This window comes from Eurytemora carolleeae, unplaced genomic scaffold (genome assembly GCF_000591075.1).
Source record: "Eurytemora carolleeae unplaced genomic scaffold, Eaff_2.0 scaffold138, whole genome shotgun sequence".
Taxonomy (NCBI): domain Eukaryota; kingdom Metazoa; phylum Arthropoda; class Copepoda; order Calanoida; family Temoridae; genus Eurytemora; species Eurytemora carolleeae.
The window spans coordinates 63-19,328 of NW_019396046.1; the positions used below are offsets into that span (position 1 = coordinate 63).

A 19,266-nucleotide genomic window follows, 5' to 3' on the forward strand; every position below is an offset into this window, starting at 1 on the left:
ACCACAGTTAAAGATACTTAATGTTTAGACATAAAAAAAACCACAATTAAAAATAGAAAAAAAACAGACAACGAAAGGGTTCCGTTGTGAATAAGGCATGCAAATCTACAAATAGACTGTCACTTCATATTATATTTGCAATCCCTTTAAATCTTTAAAAAAAAATTTTAATTTCTATAAAAAATGGGAAACATTCTAGTGTTTGACCTACCTTGATTTTCCAGTAACTGACTCTAGAATATCCTTGTAGAACCCTGCATGGTTCTCCCCTAGCTCCTTGATGTTCATAAACACAATCTTTTTATCAGTCTCCTGAAATTTATCGTTTTACAGGGGTTATATTTTTTTAAAAAGCGCCATTAAAAAACTCAAGCTGTAAAATAAATAATTTCATCCCACTGAAAGGTTACACTTATGATTTATGAAAAATTTGGATTTATTTAAAAACCCAAATCAGAGACCGGATTTAATGAATTTGAACCAGGTCTAAAAACACTCTCCTGTAATATGGATAATTACATAATAGATCCTCATATATATATCCTCCTCTTTCTCTCCTGTAATATGGATAATTACATAATAGATCCTCAAATATATCCTCCTCTTTCTCTCCTGTAATATGGATAATTACATAATAGATCCTCATATATATATCCTCCTCTTTCTCTCCTATTAAAGTAATGGTTTGATTGTGTTCCATGGTTCCCAACTCCCCCTAGTCCATAAGTATTATAGGAATCAAGTACCTTGGTTAAAGTAATGGTTTGACTTTGTTCCATAGTTCCCAGCTCCCCCTAGTCCATGGGTATTATAGAAATCAAGTACCTTGGTTAAAGTAATGGTTGGACTGTGTTCCATAGTTCCCAGCTCCCCCTAGTCCATGAGTATTATAGAAATCAGCATACTGGTCTTCTGTCACCATATCCTCAAGGGTTCTAAATATTTTCAGAATTAGCGGTCAGTTCTTAAAAGATAATGGCATTCAGGCAATCCTTCATCTTAAAAATTTCATGCCAAACTCACAACAGAAATCTTTAAATGTATCTTTAAATTAAAAACTTTGCAGCAAAAAAATGGTAGGAAAAAAAAACAGGAATGTATTCCGTTATCATCCTTTTTATTGTTGCTCTAATATAGGTCTAAAGAGGGGGGGGGGGGGNTAAACAAGATTAAACAAGATTAAACAAGATTAAACAAGATTAAACAAGATTAAACAAGATTAAACAAGATTAAACAAGATTAAACAAGATTAAACAAGATTAAACAAGATTAAACAAGATTAAACAAGATTAAACAAGATTAAACAAGATTAAACAAGATTAAACAAGATTAAACAAGATTAAACAAGATTAAACAAGATTAAACAAGATTAAACAAGATTAAACAAGATTAAACAAGATTAAACAAGATTAAACAAGATTAAACAAGATTAAACAAGATTAAACAAGATTAAACAAGATTAAACAAGATTAAACAAGATTAAACAAGATTAAACAAGATTAAACAAGATTAAACAAGATTAAACAAGATTAAACAAGATTAAACAAGATTAAACAAGATTAAACCAGATTAAACCAGATTAAACCAGATTAAACCAGATTAAACCAGATTAAACAAGATTATACCAGATTAAACCAGATGAAACAAGATAAAACCTGTAAATCTGTTCCTCATCTTGTGATGGTGCGAGTGCAGCTGCAGGAAACCCAGGTTTACATTTCCCTAGGCTCCGGGGGGTCAGGGAGAGACGGGATAGGGTGTGCAGAACCTATATCAGTTTCAGCATTAGTATCGGTATCAGTATTGGTAAAAGTACCAGTATCAGTATCGGTAATAGTATCTGTATTGGTTTTAGTATCTGTATCAGTTTTAGTATCTGTATCGGTATCAGTATCAGTATCAGTATTAGTATTAGTATCAGTATCAGCATCAGTATCAGCATCAGCATCAGCATCATCAGCATCAGCATCAGCATCAGCATCAGTAGTGGTATCTGTAGCAGTTTCCAGAGAGGCATCTGTAGCGGTATCTGTATCAGTATCAATATCAATATTTGTATTGGTATCAGAATATCAATATCAATATCAGTAGTGATATCAGTATCGGTATCCATACCAATATATGTATCAGTATCCATAGTGGTGGCGGTATCACTATCATTACCTGAGCAAAATCCGAGTAGTCGTAAAGCATTGAGGGTTGGAAAAGATCAGTTTCTTTCATGTCAAAATATTTAGAACAGGAAGTCAGGAACAGTCTAGATATTTACAATGACATCTTGCTGTGACCTTTAAACACTGACCACTGACCTCTAAACTTCTGACCACTGACAATTAAAATACTAAACACTGGTCCCTTTAAACCACATCTACCACTGACCTTTACACAACTGACCTCTGACCTTAAGACTTCTCACCTCCGATCTTTGAACTTCTGACCTATGACCAATAAACTACTGACCTTTCAACTACTAACCACTGATATTTAACTTAGCGATGACTGACCTATAAACTTCTGACCACTGACCTATCAACTTTATACCATTGACCTATCACCTTCGGACCCTGACCTGCGAATAAGACCTGCACTGACCTGATATTCTTGAGGCAAAGAAACTGAGCTAGAGCAGGTCTTTGATTCACAAGTTTCATTTCAAGGGTTGAAGGGTCTATTGTGTGCACAAGGTGACAAAGCAGGACACCGTCCCTTTAATTATATTTCTTTATTATCCATCCAAACAGACCTTAGAGCAAACGCCAGATCCTGTAAGGTTGCATCAGGCCAGCAAATTCTATGGTTAGGAGGTAGCACCTGAATTTTAAAAAAAAAGTTTTGAAAAATTCTAAAAATCATTTTCCAAAAAAAGGATATTTTTCAAATATTTTTGATTATCATAAATATCATTTTAATATTATTATTAGTTAACAACCTTCCAGTAGTATCTTCCCAAATAAAATAAAATCTACGACATTTATACTTCAGCACTTGCATTTGGAAACTAGGAAGTAATCATTTGCATTTAATACTTTTGGAAAAGAACCTAACATCAAGAAATCACATTGTTTAAAGGGACTGTACACGTGATTTCAAGTGACCCTTCCTTTAAAAAGTTACTAGCACTTTTATCCTTAAGTAAAGAGTAAAGATTAAAATTTACAGTTTACTGTTTCCCATTTGTGAAATGCGAGCTCAAGCGGCGCTACGACATCTGCTCTATTTCCATTTGCTCTATGGCCATTTGCTCTAGTTCCATTTGATCTATCAAGTCATTTGCTCTCAGGATAAAAAAAACCGACGACATCTTCCTTACTGTTATTAAAACAAAGACTTAAAGGGTATTTATTAAAGGGACTATAAACATAATTAGAAGTGACCCTCGAAGCAAAGCTGGCAAAGTTTGATTCACAACGGTACCCTTAAAACCGTTATATGATCAATAATGAGGAAGATATTGTCGTTTATCTAGGTATTTAGGTTTTTATTCTGATACTTCCTATCTGTATTCCTGCAATAGAAATGCACTTTTGAAAAGAAACCACAGTTGGAAAAAACAAGTTTTTCAACTAAAAACATTGACATCTAATTCGTAGTTGATCCGTCAAAGCCTTTGTGGGTTCCACTGTGAATCGGGCATTGCCATCATTGCATGGAGGATTACTTGAAAATACGCTTACAGTCCCTTTACTACCTGTAGTCTGACCAGCCAATCCCCACACTGCTTCCATAGTTCAGCCATTGCAAAAATTATCTATCTATCAAACTGATTATCTATCTATCTCCACATTTTAACCTGAAATAAATAAATCAAATCTAAAAACAGTATGGATTTAACACATATGATGCAAATAAATATAAATCCCTTAATTTCTAGTTTAAACTGTCAATTTATTATTAATTTATTATTGCCACGCTGAACTTGTGAATTTTGGTTGGAAAGCGGAAATTGTGTATTTTGTTGAGGCTGACTTGAACCAATACTATATTGTTATTTTGATTGCTCCAAAAATGAGCAAATTGCTAAGAAAATTTTTAAAACTTTGATTATTGTTTTTTTTTGACACTGAATAAAATGTCAAGGAAATAAAAAAATGTGCTGTTAAATTTATCATTTGAAATAAAGTCAATAAATGGAAGACAAAAGTTTAGAAAAGTTCTATAAATCATAATTATTAATGTTCCAATTCCCTAATCACAGTTTATTTTGTGTAAATTTGTTTGTTACAATAGGAGTATATTTTGTTAAGCAATCTAAACCAGGATTTCCCATTGGTTAGGATTTGAAATCCATACCTATCATTGGTTAAAACTCATGTCAGCCCTTTGATTGGACTAAAAACAATGTCTAGNTTCAAATGTAATTTTCCCCCAGCACTTTATTGGGGTTTTGTCTCCTGAATTAGGCGAAAATAAGTGATTTTTTGGGTAAGAGGTATCCAAAAAAGAGTAAAAACTGCCAATTGATGTCCAATTTCGAACCTAGAAAAAAACAGAAGTGTATAATTTTAAGAATAATATCAGGATTTTTGATGAATTGGGTGGAATAAAATGAAAAATTGGAAATCTAAGTTTTTAACATCCCTTTCCATGCATTTCCTAAAAAAATCACAAATCTAATCCCTTTAAATATTTTTTTTCTAGAACAATCACTCCCTCCCCCTCTCCAACCATTATTTTTCTCCAATACATTAAGACTTAGTTAGGTTTCCGTACCCGGAAATACATGATTTTTTGGGTAAGAGGTTTCCAAAAAGGAAGGAAAATTGCAAGTTGATGTCCGATTTTAATAGTTTTTACTTTTTTAAAAAATCTTGGAAAGATGTTTTTCATAATGCATTACAATTATCTAGAAAACAATAGCAGTACTTCACAACTTTAAACATAAAAGGAAAAGTTAAATAATTACCTGTTTAAAGTAACGGTCTCAAGAACTTTAAAACATTAAAGGGAAAGTTAAATAAATACCTGTTTAAAGGGACGGTCTCAAGAACTTTAAACATTAAATGGAAAGTTAAATAAATACCTGTTTAAAGGAACGGTCTCAAGAACTTTAAACATTAAAGGGAAAGTTAAATAATTACCTGTTTAAAGGAACGGTCTCAAGAACTTTAAACATTAAAGGGCAAGTTAAATAATTTCCTGTTTAAAGGAACGGTCTCAAGAACATTAAACATTAAAGGAAAAGTTAAATAAATACCTGTTTAAAGGAACGGTTTCAAGAACTTTAAGCATTACAGGGAAAGTTAAATATTTACCTGTTTAAAGGAACGGTCTCAAGAACTTTAAAGATTAAAGGGAAAGTTAAATAATTACCTGTTTAAAGGAACGGTCTCAAGAACTTTAAACATTAAAGGGAAAGTTAAATAATTACCTGTTTAAAAGGACGGTCTCAAGAACTTTAAACATAGGGAAAGTTAAATAATTACCTGTTTAAAGGAAAGGTCTCCTGGTTAAACGATAGATCACAGAGAGTTTATTACAATAATAAATCATCAGCCTGGAAACCAGTTTGGTCTGGAGTGCCCCAAGGGAGTGTCCTTGGACCGTTGTGTTTTTTTATATATATAAACATACTTGACCTAGTAATTAGAGATGTCCAAACTTTTCTGTCCAAGTTTGCAGATGACTCTAAGGCTGGAAGGAAAGTTAATACAGATAAGGATAGAGAAGCACTACAATGTTCATTAAATGCATTAACTCAATGGGCACAGGACTGGAAGATGGAATTCAACGAGTCAAAATGTAAAGTTTTACACATTGGAAAGAATAATCCAAGATATGGGTACCAAATGAATGGTGTAAATCTGGAGGTTTCAGACAAAGAGAAAGATGTTGGTGTAATGATACAGGAGGATCTAAAACCCTCTAAACAGTGTGCTACTGATGCAGCCAAGGCGAATAGTATTTTAGGCCAGATGGCCAGATCTTTCTCCTATAGGATAAAACTGTATGGATCTCACTGTACAAAACCTATATCAGGCCCCACCTTGAATACTGTATTCAAGCCTGGAATCCCTGGCTATTTCTCAGCTATAGATTCTGTATCTGTAAGTGCCGATGCAAACTAAACAAATATTCAATTAATTTATCAATCAGTCAAACGTGAACCAATCGATCAAGCCAATCAATTAATCAATCAAACGCCGATCAATTGATCTAGCCTATTCATTGATAAACTAAAAAATCTGTAATGAACAAGGACCAAAGATCAAGATCAGTTCACCAATAATGAAATAAACCCTTTAAAATGCATACACAAATAAAAAATAATAATTTGCATTTTTAACGAAACAACCCCCGCCAAAAAATGTTAAATTGATTTGGTTTCCTTTTATTTCTGAATTAAAAAAAAAGTTCGGGTAAAAAGTTAACAAATTCCTCTCCTTCCCCTCTAAACTAATACGTCTGCCTTGCCCTTAACCCAAAACATACCTTAGTTTTGATTATACCAGGGGCGACACAGTTAACCCTAATGTTATCAGGGGCAGTCTCAGTGGCTAGTGCCTAAATAGATAGATAGATTAGATTATTATTATTATTAGCAGAGAACCCATCGTTTCATGATCAAAAAATAAATCTTACAAGGCTTGTTCATATAGAAATCACATGAATAACAAAAGAAAGGTAAAAGCAGTGCTTAGGATCCATTTAATTTTGATGCGGATCCGGATCCTGAATCCGCACTGGAAAAAATGGATCCGGATCCGGATCCAGGTCATTTCTTTAAGATTTACTGAATTTTTCAAAAAAAAAATAATTTTCAAATTTTTTAAATTTTTTTATTTTTATTTTAAAACTTGTTTAACCATTCAGAAATGAGGAAATTTTTATAATCTCTTTTTTTTCTAAAGTTCAGAGTGAGTTTTATGAGTAAAAAGTTGTTCTTGCAGTTTTTGGTTGATATTTTACCCCTTGGATCCGGATCCGGATCCAGGAAGCCAAAATCTTGCGGATCCAACGGTTCCGGATCCGGATCCTAAGCACTGGTTAAAAGACATCTGCTTGTGGCTAGGGTAAAATTATGAAATGAATATGGATATCTATATTATTGTACCTTAGTAAGACCAAGAAGCGCTGTTTTACTGACACTATATGGACCAAGGAACGGGATGGGCTGGTAACCTAGAAATACATTTATTCTCAGGAAAAATATCTGAACGCACGCCCCCCGTTTTAGATGCTCAGGGAAAAAGGAAAAATATTTTTGATTATTTTACCAAAAATTTCCTCTAAAAACGTATCTTATTCTGCGAATATGATTCAATCTTAATTAGACAAAGCATTTGCGGGTACCCTTGTTAATTGGACATCCAACTAAATGGAGTCACTTAGAATACGACTCAAGTTACTTAGATAAGATAAGATAAGATCTGAAACCCCCCCCCCCTCTTGGAGAGCCCAGACCGCCATCGGGGCTAACTCTCAAGAGCTTCGGCACCCCCCGGCTCCCAAATACTATGGGAAGTTGAGAATAAATATTATTTTAAGAAGAAATAAGAGATTTGATAATCTTTAATTCTGTTTTCTCATAATAAAACATTAAATAATAAAAATTAAACTTGCTTAACAAAACTATCTGAAGGAGAAATATCGTAAGAGAAACTCCCATCGCTGGAACCAGTGGCATACATCAATTTTTGACATCAAAAGTATGGTTTAGACACTTGACGATGTTAATTAATATATATTTAGATTTGAACAACACGTTAAAATTGTTTATGTCTCACATAAACATCGATAATTTAAAAGGAAGACGATATTCGAGAGAAAATTTTTTTTTGTACGATGTCCCCTTCAATAATACGTTTTAGAACTAACTGCATATTTATTTGTTTAAGCTATAAATGTTAAATGTTTTTTTAATATACAATGTTTTTTAATGTTTTAGATTGAATTGACTCACCTCCAATACTTGATATAAAAACAGCAGAGCCACCTCCTCTCGCCTTCATCAAGGGTACACAGTCTACAGATCAATCAAATAAAAAAATACATCAATAAATCAATCAATCAATCAATTGTAGATCAGTTTCCTCTTCAATCAATCAATTAACCCAGGGTAGATCAGTTTCCTCATCAATCAATAGATCAATCAATCAGCCAAAGGTAGATGAGTTTCCTCATCAATCGATCAATCAAAGTATATACGTTTCTTCATCAAGTAATCAATCGATCAATCAACCAAGGGTAGAGTAGTTTCCTCATCAATCAACCAATTCTTGGGAAATATACAGAATGCGACTTCATTAAAAAATTGTTAAAGGTTTTTTACTATTTATTTCTCAGAATATTCAAATCACTATAGAAATATTAAAACTTTCGTTTGTCTATTGGTTAGTTTAGTAGTAGGTTTGGATTCAAAACCGTCAATATAGTCCTCGCAAGACCCTGGGGTGGAAAGTGAAATCAAAAAACTTAAAATCCAAAAATGAAACAAAAAATGTGCGAAATTGTTATTGATTGATAATTTAAAATGAGTAAAAGAAACGATTTAAAGAAACGCAAAGCATCATAAAAGCCTAGAAACCGATAAAACAACAACTGTAAGCGTAATTTCAAGTTACTCTCCATGGAAAGATGGCAATGTCCGATTTACAACGGTACCCTTCAAAGCTTTGTCTGATTAAGTATGAATTATGAATAATGTTTTTTTTAAACTTTAAACTTTTTATTTTCATTTGCAATTTTTCTGCGAAAGTGACTTGGGCAAGAAGCAAGGAGAAACTCACAGAAATGAACACTTTTCGAGTCATAAAAACGACGGTATCTTCCACAATTTTTATCAGATTAAGGTTTCAAGGGTTGTAAAATTTAATTTAAATAAATTATAGTTAAAAAGGTTTCAAGGGTACCCTTGTAAATCAGACATGGCCATCTTTGCAAGGAGGGTTACTTATGCGTACAAGTTTTTACCTCTGAAAAGAAGGAAAGCAGTTTTCACATTGATCTCGAAAATTTTATCCCAGGTCTCTTCTGGACAGTCAAGAATATGACCGAAAAACGGGTTTACAGCAGCATTGGAGACTGAAACAAAAACATAGATTTGAAGAAGTGCTTAGGGTCCATTTTAGTTTTAAGTGGATCTGGATCCAGGTCATGAATATTTCTTAAAAAGTTCAGATTTTTTAACAAAAGATTTTTATATCATTGACTGTCTGTTTTATCAAATAAATTTTAAAACGGCTGAACCGATCAAGCTCAAGTTGAGGCAACTCATGTGACCCCGGGGAAAAACCTTCCCTGGGGTCACATGAGTTCCTAAGAATTACAAAAAGTTGTAAAAATTTCGAAAATCCACGACGAATAATATTATCAAATCCGTGACTTTTTTAGTTATTATTTTATGTTGTACAAAAAGAAGAAGCTCACAGATAAAGACACACTAAAAGTTGAAATAGCATAGAAATAAATAAGATCCTAACCAAGAATATCAAGTCCACCAAACTTCTCGACCGCCAAGCTCAGGAGTTTCCTTCTATCCTCCTCCTTACCCACGTGACACACGGTCCCTTACAAGGAAACAAAATAAAGGCCTTGCTACAAGTTAAAATATCAAGGTTTGACAAAGAAGTAAAAAATCTCAACGTCCAGATTTAGCTGTCAAGATATGGCTAAATATCTCAATGTCGAGATATGACATGTCAAAATTTTAAGATACGGCTTCGTTTCTAAATGTCAAGATTTAGTTTTGTCTCTTACTATTTAACTTTTAAAGTCATTTTTCAAGATAAGGGAAAAGTAAAAGAGAACCAAAAAAAATTTATTTAATAAAAATAATTAGAACCTCTCTATAGTACCTATAACATCAAGTCCTGCAGATTTTAACTCTTCAACTGCATTCAGAACATTCTTCTCCTAAATATTATCAAATGGAAGTTACTTCTTGTAAAAACTTAAATCTCCCCCCCCCATAATTCTGAAGAAAATTGGTTAAAATACATAAATTAAATATTAGAGTGAAAAACCTGCTATTTAAGGTCAACCCCCCTCCCCCTGACCATCGAAATAATACTTTGAAATAATTTTATAAGAACGTTTACCTTTCTGCTACTTATCACAACCTGTGCCCCATCTGTTGCCAATTTTTTAGCAATAGCAAATCCAATACCATCAGTTGAAGCCGTAACAACTGCTACTTTTCCTTGAAAAATTTTAATTTGCCAACAACAAAAAAACTAATTTATGTAACAAATTTGAGTCGAAAATTAATTTTTAAAAGCCTCATAATAGCACCAAAAATAAAATTCAATTTGTACCTTACAATGTTTTTTTTTTAAATTACATAATCGATTAAAAAATGAAAATAATTAATGTATAATAACAAATGAAAATGAATTTTAAAAAGCCTCATAACAGCCCTAAAATTCACAAATTCACCTAAAAATACTTTTTTAATTTACATATAAGCGTGAAAAAAATTATTTTTGTAAAACATGAAAATGAGTCAAAAGTGAGTTTTAGAAGGCTCATAAAAGCGAAAATAATTAATGTCCTGTAACCAATAAAAATGCGCTAAAAATAATTATTAAAAGCCTCTTAATAGCACTAAAATTAAGAAACTTAAGTTTTTTTAATTTAGTATGTTAAAAACAGAATCTTACTTACTCAGTAAACTTAAATATCTAAGTAAATGAATCTGTAAAGATAAAATCAACGAACACCTACCTTCCAGTTTGCCAGAAAGTCTGGCATTTGTAGTGCTCCAATTTCTGGCAAGTGTAGTTCCGGTTTGAACTTAACAAAAAATTGTATTAAAATGAATTGTTCAGGCCTTTTCAAACAGCATATTATTTTAAGTGGTGACCCTTTTTTAACAAGAGTGTACTGCCGATTCACAACGGTACCAATTGATTATTTAACTGAATAGCAATAGGATGACGTTGTAAATAATACAATCTTAAAATGATTGATATCTGTAATTTGCGTTCTTTGTTTCTAATATTTAAAATGGAAACCCATAAAATTTTCTAAAAATAAAAGTTTAAAGGGTAGCGTCGTGAATAGAATATGCCTCTCTATAAACCTATTCTTCTTAGGTGATAAATTATCAAATATAATTTTTTTTTTAAATATAAATGTATAAGAATATTTTGTTTCATTTAAGAAACAGTATTAGGTAATTTCCTAGTATACGATTTTTGGACCCCCCCCCTCCTATCAATTTTGTACATGGGTGTGACAGGAAGTTTCATAACCTAACCTAACCCGTGGCCGCAGCGCTCGGCCCCCTAGCCCATCCTAGCCGCAGCGCTCGGCCCCCTAGCCCATCCTAGCCGCAGCGCTCGGCCCAGAAAGTATCTTAACTTAACCTACCCGTGGCCGCAGCGCTCGGCCCAGAAAGTGTCTTAAACTAACCTAACCCTAAATAACAAAAATAAATAATAATAAATTTGCTGAAAATAAATGGTCATGTACAAAATTGATAGGAGGGGGGGGCTGGGGGGGGGTCCAAAAATCGTATACTAGGACAGACCCCAGTATTAATATTTAATCCTACCTTACGATAACAATAATCAAAATGTTCTGGAATTCTTACCGATATGTTTAGTTCTATGCATTTTTATTAACTCTTTTACAATAATAATAATAAGAGCTAGAGGAGGAATAAATGAAATTCAAGAGTTGTAAGTTTTTTCCAGTCGGTTACTGTTTTATTTGAATAATCTCAAATGCCGCACAGAGTTTTCTGTTTTATTGTAATCAAACTTCACGTCGTCTTCGTAATTTTTTATTACGCTCTTCTAAACAGGGATGTACAAAATTAATTACATCTATTCGATGAAATAAATAAATAATTTAAACTCCGATTTATTTGCTTTTTTATATATGCCGTTTTCATTGCTATGGACAATTACAGAAAAAAATTATGGAAAAAATTGTTTTGAACACCCCTAAATTGTGTACTCCGGTTCTAGTGTTTTCTCGAATTTCGTATTAAGCGGCAAGAGTTAGAGCAAGTGGGTTCTCGCGCATTTGAATCTACTAAATTTACTGTTGAATGTTAAAAATGTTAACGTAATTTTAACAAGTTCAAGGTAGGGTTTTTACCATGGTTAGAAATATATGAATGCTAGGAACCATTTTGAACTTGACCCGGCGCGATCATGAAAAAATAAATAAATTAAATTTATTGATTTGTTGTNAAAAAGCGTTTAATAGAACAGACCCACACCTTTAGTATTTTTGAATACTGTAAATTAGTAAAATTATTTTCGTATTAGGTTATCAACCAATTGTAGCCGTTTTTGTATATTATGATTCACTTTACTACTATAGCAAGCATAATTTACCGTTAAAGTGAATTAATTCTATTAAATATAATATATAGTTTACCGTCAAAGTGAATTAATTCTATTAAATAAAATAGTTTGAATTGCAAAGCGCATTGAGCTTGTACAAATACGTCAAAAGTTCTGGTTTGGGTGATTTCCTAGAGAAGGATATTTGGAAAAATGTACATATTTGGAAAAAATGTACATATTTGGAAAAAATGTACATGTTTGGTAAAAATGTACATATTTGGAAAAAATGTACATATTTGGTAAAAATGTACATATTTGGAAAAAATGTAAATATTTGGAAAAAATGTACATATTTGGAAAAAATGTACATATTTGGAAAAATGTACATATTTGGAAAAAATGTACATATTTGGAAAAAATGTACATTTATATTTTTTTTAATCTTAAGTTTTATTTTGAACCACTTGCACTTGTTTAAAGTTGGACATGTGGCCACGTTGTCCTGTCCCGACGTATCCTAACTTAGTCGCAGCGCTTGGCCCCCCCTAGTCGGTCATAACCACAGCGCTTGGCCTATAATTTGTCTTAACCTATCCTGACCTAACCCTGGAATATTACAATACTACAACAAAATTGAAGGTAATTTCTTAGAGAAGGATTTTTCCCTAAATCATAAATATTGAGGAGTTTGACTTTGACTATTTTAGATGGATCGGCCTGGGAAAGCCCCTGAAGGAGCGAAGGAGGTGGAAGAATTCTTTGGCGTGTACTTATTGTACTGTTTAAACCCTAGGTTGGTATATGGCGTGTACTTATTGTACTGTTTAAACCCTAGGTTGGTATATGGCGTGTACTTATTGTACTGTTTAAACCCTAGGTTGGTATATGGCGTGTACTTATTGTACTTTTTAAACCCTAGGTTGGTATACTTTCAGTAGATTTCATAACCATTGAAGCTGTGAAGGGGGGGGGTAGGTTTTCCGTATATGTTATTGAATTACCTAATAATTTTTTCTGGAATTCTTAAAATATGTTGAATATTGATTAAAAAAAGCGAAAAGTTTGAAGTTTAGTTTTACTTTTGAACCATTTCAAAATGTTGGCCATTCAGTAGTTTTGCCATTCATTTTATTCTTGAAAATGTTCAGGTTCTTTGCATTTTTGACATCTTGTGCTCAAAAAAATCCGGTATATTTCAGTTTAAAGGATCACTTGAGCTTAAAAAACGTTAAGTCCTTTCAAGTTAAGTTTGATTTTTTAACCATTTAATATAATATATTTCTACAATACTTGGAATTGGAATCGATCAGCAGGGGGGGGGGGGGGTTTTTTCATGAAAATATATACCTTATTTGTTCAGGTATAAAGGAAGAACCTATATTGGATTTACAGTAGATCCAAACAGAAGAATTCTTCAGCACAATAGGTAAAAAATTGTTATATTTTTTACGATTCTTATGAGCCCCGTAAAATGGTCTCCGAGCCTCCGTATTTGCAGATTCGCATGAGATTAAAGAAGTAATCAGTAACATTTTTTACTGCTTTATTTTTAAATAGTTATGCAGTATTTTCTTGAATTTCCAAAAAACTTTGCTTAAATATCTGTTCTAAAAAATGTTATACATTGCTTCTATAGTATCTATTCTAAAGATAGCTCCAGGTCATTTTTAAAACTTATCTGCGAATCCTGAGACTTGGAGACCGTTTTGCGGGGCTTATGTCGTCCCTGACCCCCCCCCCCCTTTTTCTTTTTAAATTCTGAAAAGGTAAAGATAAAGTCGATATATAAGTTCCTCGTCAAATCTTATGAGTTTTCCAAATTTAGAATTTAGCTCGAATAAAATTGTTAAAAAGAGAAGGAGGTTAATGTATCCTTTTAGTTCTTCGTCTAAAGTTCTTTACTGTTCTTTGAAAGCCCATTTAAGTTTATCGTTAATAGTCCGTTTTAAATTAAAAGCCAGGGTGTTACTTTTATTATAATAAGTAATGGTTTTTTTCCTTGAACTGGATCGAAATAAATTATTTTTGGTAGATAATTAAGTTTTTTGGGCAACCATATCTAAAAGATAACAAATTGATTTCACAATTTTTTCGTTTTTTAACCCAAGATCTTCAAAAATCATTTCTTAGTTCATATTCTTAAAATGATTCACCCCTGTAGCTAGTAGTTTATTGTTAACAGGATTACGATTATCTCTGTTACCCCTATTAAGTCTTATGATGATCTAGAGGAACCCAGGCTGGAGGAGCAAGGAGAACCTCTAGTAAAGGACCATGGGAAATGGTTCTAATCACGCACGGTTTCCCTAACGAGATCTCGGCTCTTAGGTTAGATGGGGGAAACAATTCTGTTGAAATTCCAACTCGATCATTAACTCTTCGTCACTCATGCTCTGCCAGTCTATTTATTATCCTCCCTTTCATTCATTGTGAACACTTCCTTTAATATCCATCCTTTCATTCATTGTGAACACTCGCTTTAATATCCATCCTTTCATTCATTGTGAACCCTCTCTTTAATATATATCCTTTCATTCAGTGTGAACACTTCCCTTTTTTATCCCATTCAATCATTGTTAACCCTCCCTATATTATCCTCCCATTCAATCATTGTTAACCCTCCCTATATTATCCTCTTATTCAATCATTGCTAACCCTCCCTTTATTATCCTCCCATTTAATCATTGCTAACCCTCCCTTTATTATCCTCCCATTCAATCATTGCTAACCCTCCCTTTATTATCCTCCCATTTAATCATTGCTAACCCTCCCTTTATTATCCTCCCATTTGATCATTGCTAACTCTCCCTTTATTATTCTACCATTTAATCATTGCTAACCCTCCCTTTATTATCCTCCCATTTGATCATTGCTAACTCTCCCTTTATTATTCTACCATTTAATCATTGCTAACCCTCCCTTTATTATCCTCCCATTTAATCATTGCTAACCCTGTTTATTATCCTCCCATTTAATCATTGTGAATCCTCTTTTTAATCTACTACCCTTCATTTTTCGAGAAATGACCCTTTTTTATTTTAATTTGCGAACAGTCTCTTTGTTTAAGATTTGAATGGTCTTGGCAGCATCCCCAGCGGTCCCGGCGGCTCAATCAACTGCCGGCCAAGAAATCTGCCGAAAAATCCTACGATTACTGTCTACGGTAGTTATTAGTTTATTAGCAAAGAAGGCAATGCCCGATTCACAACAGTACCCTTAAAACCTTTATCTGATAAATAACAATGTGGAAGATATTACGCTTTTTTAGATTCAAAAGTTTATTAAGAAGACCTGATAATTCCTATGTACACTTTAGTGGTCCCTTTAAGATTAGTTGGTAACAAAGCAGTTTTTTGTAAATTTAAGAAGGGATTGAGACGGAGGAGGAGGGGGGGGGGTTGAGTTTTACTTCATTATTAACTATGATTGTTTTGTAATTAGCCATCAAAATTTTTAAATCCGTTGCCATGAAGGTTTTAGGATATTTGTTAATATTTATTTTTATTGTTTACTTTATGTCCAGGGTCCAATATAGTTTTTAATTTATGAATTCATTTACAAAATTATTTTTTTAATTAACTATTATTTTGAGGTTTAAAACTAAAATTTGAAAAAAGATTTTTTATTTTTGTAGAATACTCGCCAGTATGCTGAAACTTGAGCCATGGTCTAGGTAAACAAATTTAATCTTAAAGGGACTGTATGCGTAATCTCAAGTGACCCTCCATGCAAAGGAGCCCGATTTACAACGGTACCCTAGAAACCTTTATTTGATCTATGATGTTGAAGATATTGCCGTTTTTCTAGGATTAAGAATAAAGATTAAATTAATCTTAGATAAACGAAAGATCGAGATCAAATTATTAATCTAAATATCCACAATTCACTAGTTTCAACATAAGAGTATATATTTCTCCCACCCCCGAATTCTCAAGAAACATTTGGTGAAGGATTTTTTTATACTGCTGAATTTAGATATTGAAATAAAAAATCTAAGTTTCGGGGCCCTGCACAACACATCCAAATAAAACGCAAGACAAAATTAGTTTTAAATAAAAATAAACGTTTTAAATTATCACACCCATGATATACGCCAACAAAACCAATTAAAATAAATTCTCCTTTTAGATTACCCCTGACAGTCCGCTGGTTGAATCCCGACTATGAACGTGAGTTCCCCCCCTCCCTCTCCCCGCCCCTTCATATACCTATTGTTTATGGTCCAGTGAAAAGTATAAAGAAGAAGAAGAATAAGGAAGGCAAGGAAGAGAATCAGGCAAGGGTATATAAACATATGCAAAATCATCTTATACATATAGAGCCACGGAATATAGTGGTTTTGTTTGCGCGGAGTAAATTTTGTTTCAATGTTTCAAATTTCAACTAAATTAAATATGTTGCATTTGCCCAAACCCCCCCTCTCCCCAGGTATCATAAGCTAGATAGGACTATCTTTCATATTAATTGTCACACAAACTGCCAAACAATCGACAATGATCTAACTGGATATCCAGTTTTTTCTTTTTTTAAATGTTTTTAATGCGAGTTATCATTATTTTTCTGGCGAAAGATTTTTAGATTTAAAAAGACTGTAAGTGCAATTGCATGTTTTTCTTGGTTTATAAGTGTTAAATTATAATTACAATTCGTTTCCTGGCGTAGAAATGCGCAATTAACTTTTTGAGAGATATCACAATTGAACATTTATCAGTTTTCAAAGTCATAAACATTTGATACTGTTATATATCAGACTTTCCCATCTTCGCACCGAGGGTCACCTGAAATTTGTGGAAAGTAATTTTAAATACATTTATTTTACTTTCATAAAATATTTTTTTCTGCGTTATTTTATTTTAATATTAAAATATTGAATTGATTTTTATCTTCAATACGCTGCTATGTACAATATTTTTAGTTTTTGAATTGTCAGTAATTTATAGTATATAAAGATTATGATGATATTTTTTTAACTTGAAACGACAGATAAAATAATAAACAGCGTTAGCCTTAAAGAATTTCATGATATATACTCTAGTTTCGTTGAGATCGATTAGTCTTTTTTCTAGATCGTGTTAATAATAATAATAATAATAAAAAGAATTTTAACTTGTTATGTACAGGGAAAGTGCAGTACATGTGACTGCGTACTGCTGTGGGGAGACCTTGTACGTAAGAAGAAAGGTTGTTACGAAGCCGTTCACGATGATGAATTCCTGGAAGACAGTGATTCTTAAATCTTGAAAAAATCGCCTGATAAACAACATTTTCTTCTTTTTTTGTGAACAGTGGAGTGTTAAATTATTTTTATGTTGATCGATAGTCATAATCACGATTGCATGATCTCGATATCCACAGTGGGAACTTAAAATTTGAGGATTTTTTTTTTATTACTACCTTTCCATATCTTTATTTTAGTTATTCAGAGCTCCCTTCAAGTTTCAACCCCTGACTGGTTACGATTACAATGCGGGATTTCTTCCACAAATATGTTATAATTTACTGTCATTTATTGTTGTATAAATCTATTTGCCTTTATTCGGATAATATTTTTTTGTTACGTATATTGGCAGTACCCGATTAGTTTTTAACTTTTTAGATAATTTGTTTTTTAATCTGTACTGACTAGTGTAAGCCTCGATGTTGGTCTGGGCTCTCNTGATCTCACGGATAGATTGTCAGAGACTACCTATCCATAATCATCATCATATTGCTTGTATAAAGCTTAATTTAAGTGACCCTCCATGGCAAAGATGTCAATGCCCGATTTACAATGGTACTCTTGAAATGTGGTTTTCTCACTCGAAAAGTGTTATTTTCTGATAGGTCTCCATTGTTTCTTACAAGCACGAAATGCGCAAGTCTCTTATGCAGAGAAAACCCATATGAAAATTAAAAGTTATAAAAATAAAACACGGATATCCAATCGTACCAATGTGATTCGGGCATTCCATATTTGCATTGAGTGTTACTTGAAATAACTTAATAATTTTGTAATAATATGGTAACAATAAACTACATAATAGATATATTAGATCCCAAATTTTTATAAAATATATACATATATACATAATATTTCTTTATAAGTGTAAACTTCAGTAAAACTAAAAATGAATTGTTATATATTGACGTCTTCAAAAATGTATTGTGACATCATAGCATTCTCATCATATACATTTTCCTACAAAAGTATTCTAATCATGTATTTTCAGACAAATCTTTCTGACTGATGATTATAGAATGTAGATGAATCACAAAGATACTGTCTGGTGTTCAGTGAATAAGGACTCGAGACCCCGGAGGCCTCTAGCGGTGACAACTTGAACTGATACAATGAGTAAATTGATAAAATCTCGACATACCCCGTCAATCTACAGGTGAATATCATTTATAGTAATAGAACTGATATCCATCTATCTTTGTATCGCATATTTTAAACCGTGAATGCTGGCATCAGATCAAACTCAAAGTGTTCATTTGTCAGACTAGTACAAACGTCGGACGGGTCCATTTTTAAGAAAAAACGTCGGACTATGGTTGAGTTTGGTAAAAATCAACTGAATAAAGTCTCATCCTTTTAAGGTGGTAGCACTGCATAAAACAACAGACCAAAAATGAATTGAGTTCAATTGTCGCAAACTCTGATGTTTCAATATGCCTATATCTTTGCATATATCTTTCGTATAACCTTTAATATTTCAACCTATGAATTCTATAAGATCAAACAGTTTTAGTTTGAAAGTATTAAAGGTTAATACTATTACCAGGTTGCAAATATTTAGAGATGAGAATATTTGAGTTAGTGACAAGAACTCAGTAACTTTTGGTAGATTTGTATTAACCAGTAGATAAAAGGAAATAACCTCAAGGAAAAAATCTTAAAATTCAAATAATTGTTTCCTTAGTCCGACGTTTGTACTGGTCTCACGTTAGTACTGTCCGACGTTTGTACCAGTCCTACGTTTGCACTAGTCCAACGTTTGTACTGTCCGACGTTTGTTAGTNGTGGATCCAAGAGATCCGGATCTAT

The 19,266-nt window shown here is 32.7% G+C and overlaps 3 protein-coding genes across 5 annotated transcripts; 1 reads left to right on the plus strand and 2 right to left on the minus strand.

Moving 5' to 3' along the window:
• Positions 1–211: 211 nt before the first annotated feature.
• LOC111702394 (guanine nucleotide exchange factor VAV2) lies at positions 212–4,349 on the minus strand (the record flags this gene model as incomplete). The annotated part of the gene is made up of 8 exons (XM_023474065.1): positions 3,689–4,349; positions 2,744–2,811; positions 2,593–2,706; positions 2,164–2,257; positions 1,656–1,768; positions 826–935; positions 520–557; positions 212–312 (listed from the first exon to the last, which is right to left on the minus strand). Coding segments are annotated over exons 1-8 (686 nt in total), but the record flags the coding sequence as incomplete, so codon positions are not given.
• A 900-nt stretch (positions 4,350–5,249) lies between these two features.
• Positions 5,250–11,669, minus strand: LOC111702513 (dehydrogenase/reductase SDR family member 4; the record flags this gene model as incomplete). The annotated part of the gene is given in 11 exon segments (XM_023474235.1): positions 5,250–5,337; positions 6,021–6,061; positions 6,430–6,501; positions 7,052–7,119; positions 7,901–7,963; positions 8,911–9,021; positions 9,420–9,506; positions 9,795–9,852; positions 10,038–10,138; positions 10,663–10,731; positions 11,534–11,669. Coding segments are annotated over 11 exon segments (723 nt in total). The 5' UTR covers positions 11,556–11,669.
• Positions 11,670–11,922: 253 nt separating this feature from the next.
• LOC111702522 (structure-specific endonuclease subunit slx1) lies at positions 11,923–18,449 on the plus strand. Of its 3 annotated transcripts, none has more exons than XM_023474248.1 (9): positions 11,923–12,032; positions 12,947–13,032; positions 13,600–13,665; positions 14,469–14,567; positions 15,307–15,402; positions 15,874–15,912; positions 16,368–16,515; positions 17,360–17,866; positions 17,911–18,449. In XM_023474248.1, the coding sequence occupies exons 2-8, from the start codon at positions 12,947–12,949 to the stop codon at positions 17,471–17,473; spliced, it is 648 nt and encodes a 215-aa protein (XP_023330016.1). In that variant the 5' UTR covers positions 11,923–12,032; the 3' UTR covers positions 17,474–17,866; positions 17,911–18,449. The 3 variants fall into 3 exon arrangements, with proteins under 3 accessions (XP_023330016.1, XP_023330025.1, XP_023330030.1); XM_023474257.1 differs by having other exon boundaries at positions 17,360–17,593; XM_023474262.1 differs by having other exon boundaries at positions 17,360–17,593; positions 17,919–18,449.
• Positions 18,450–19,266: the final 817 nt, after the last annotated feature.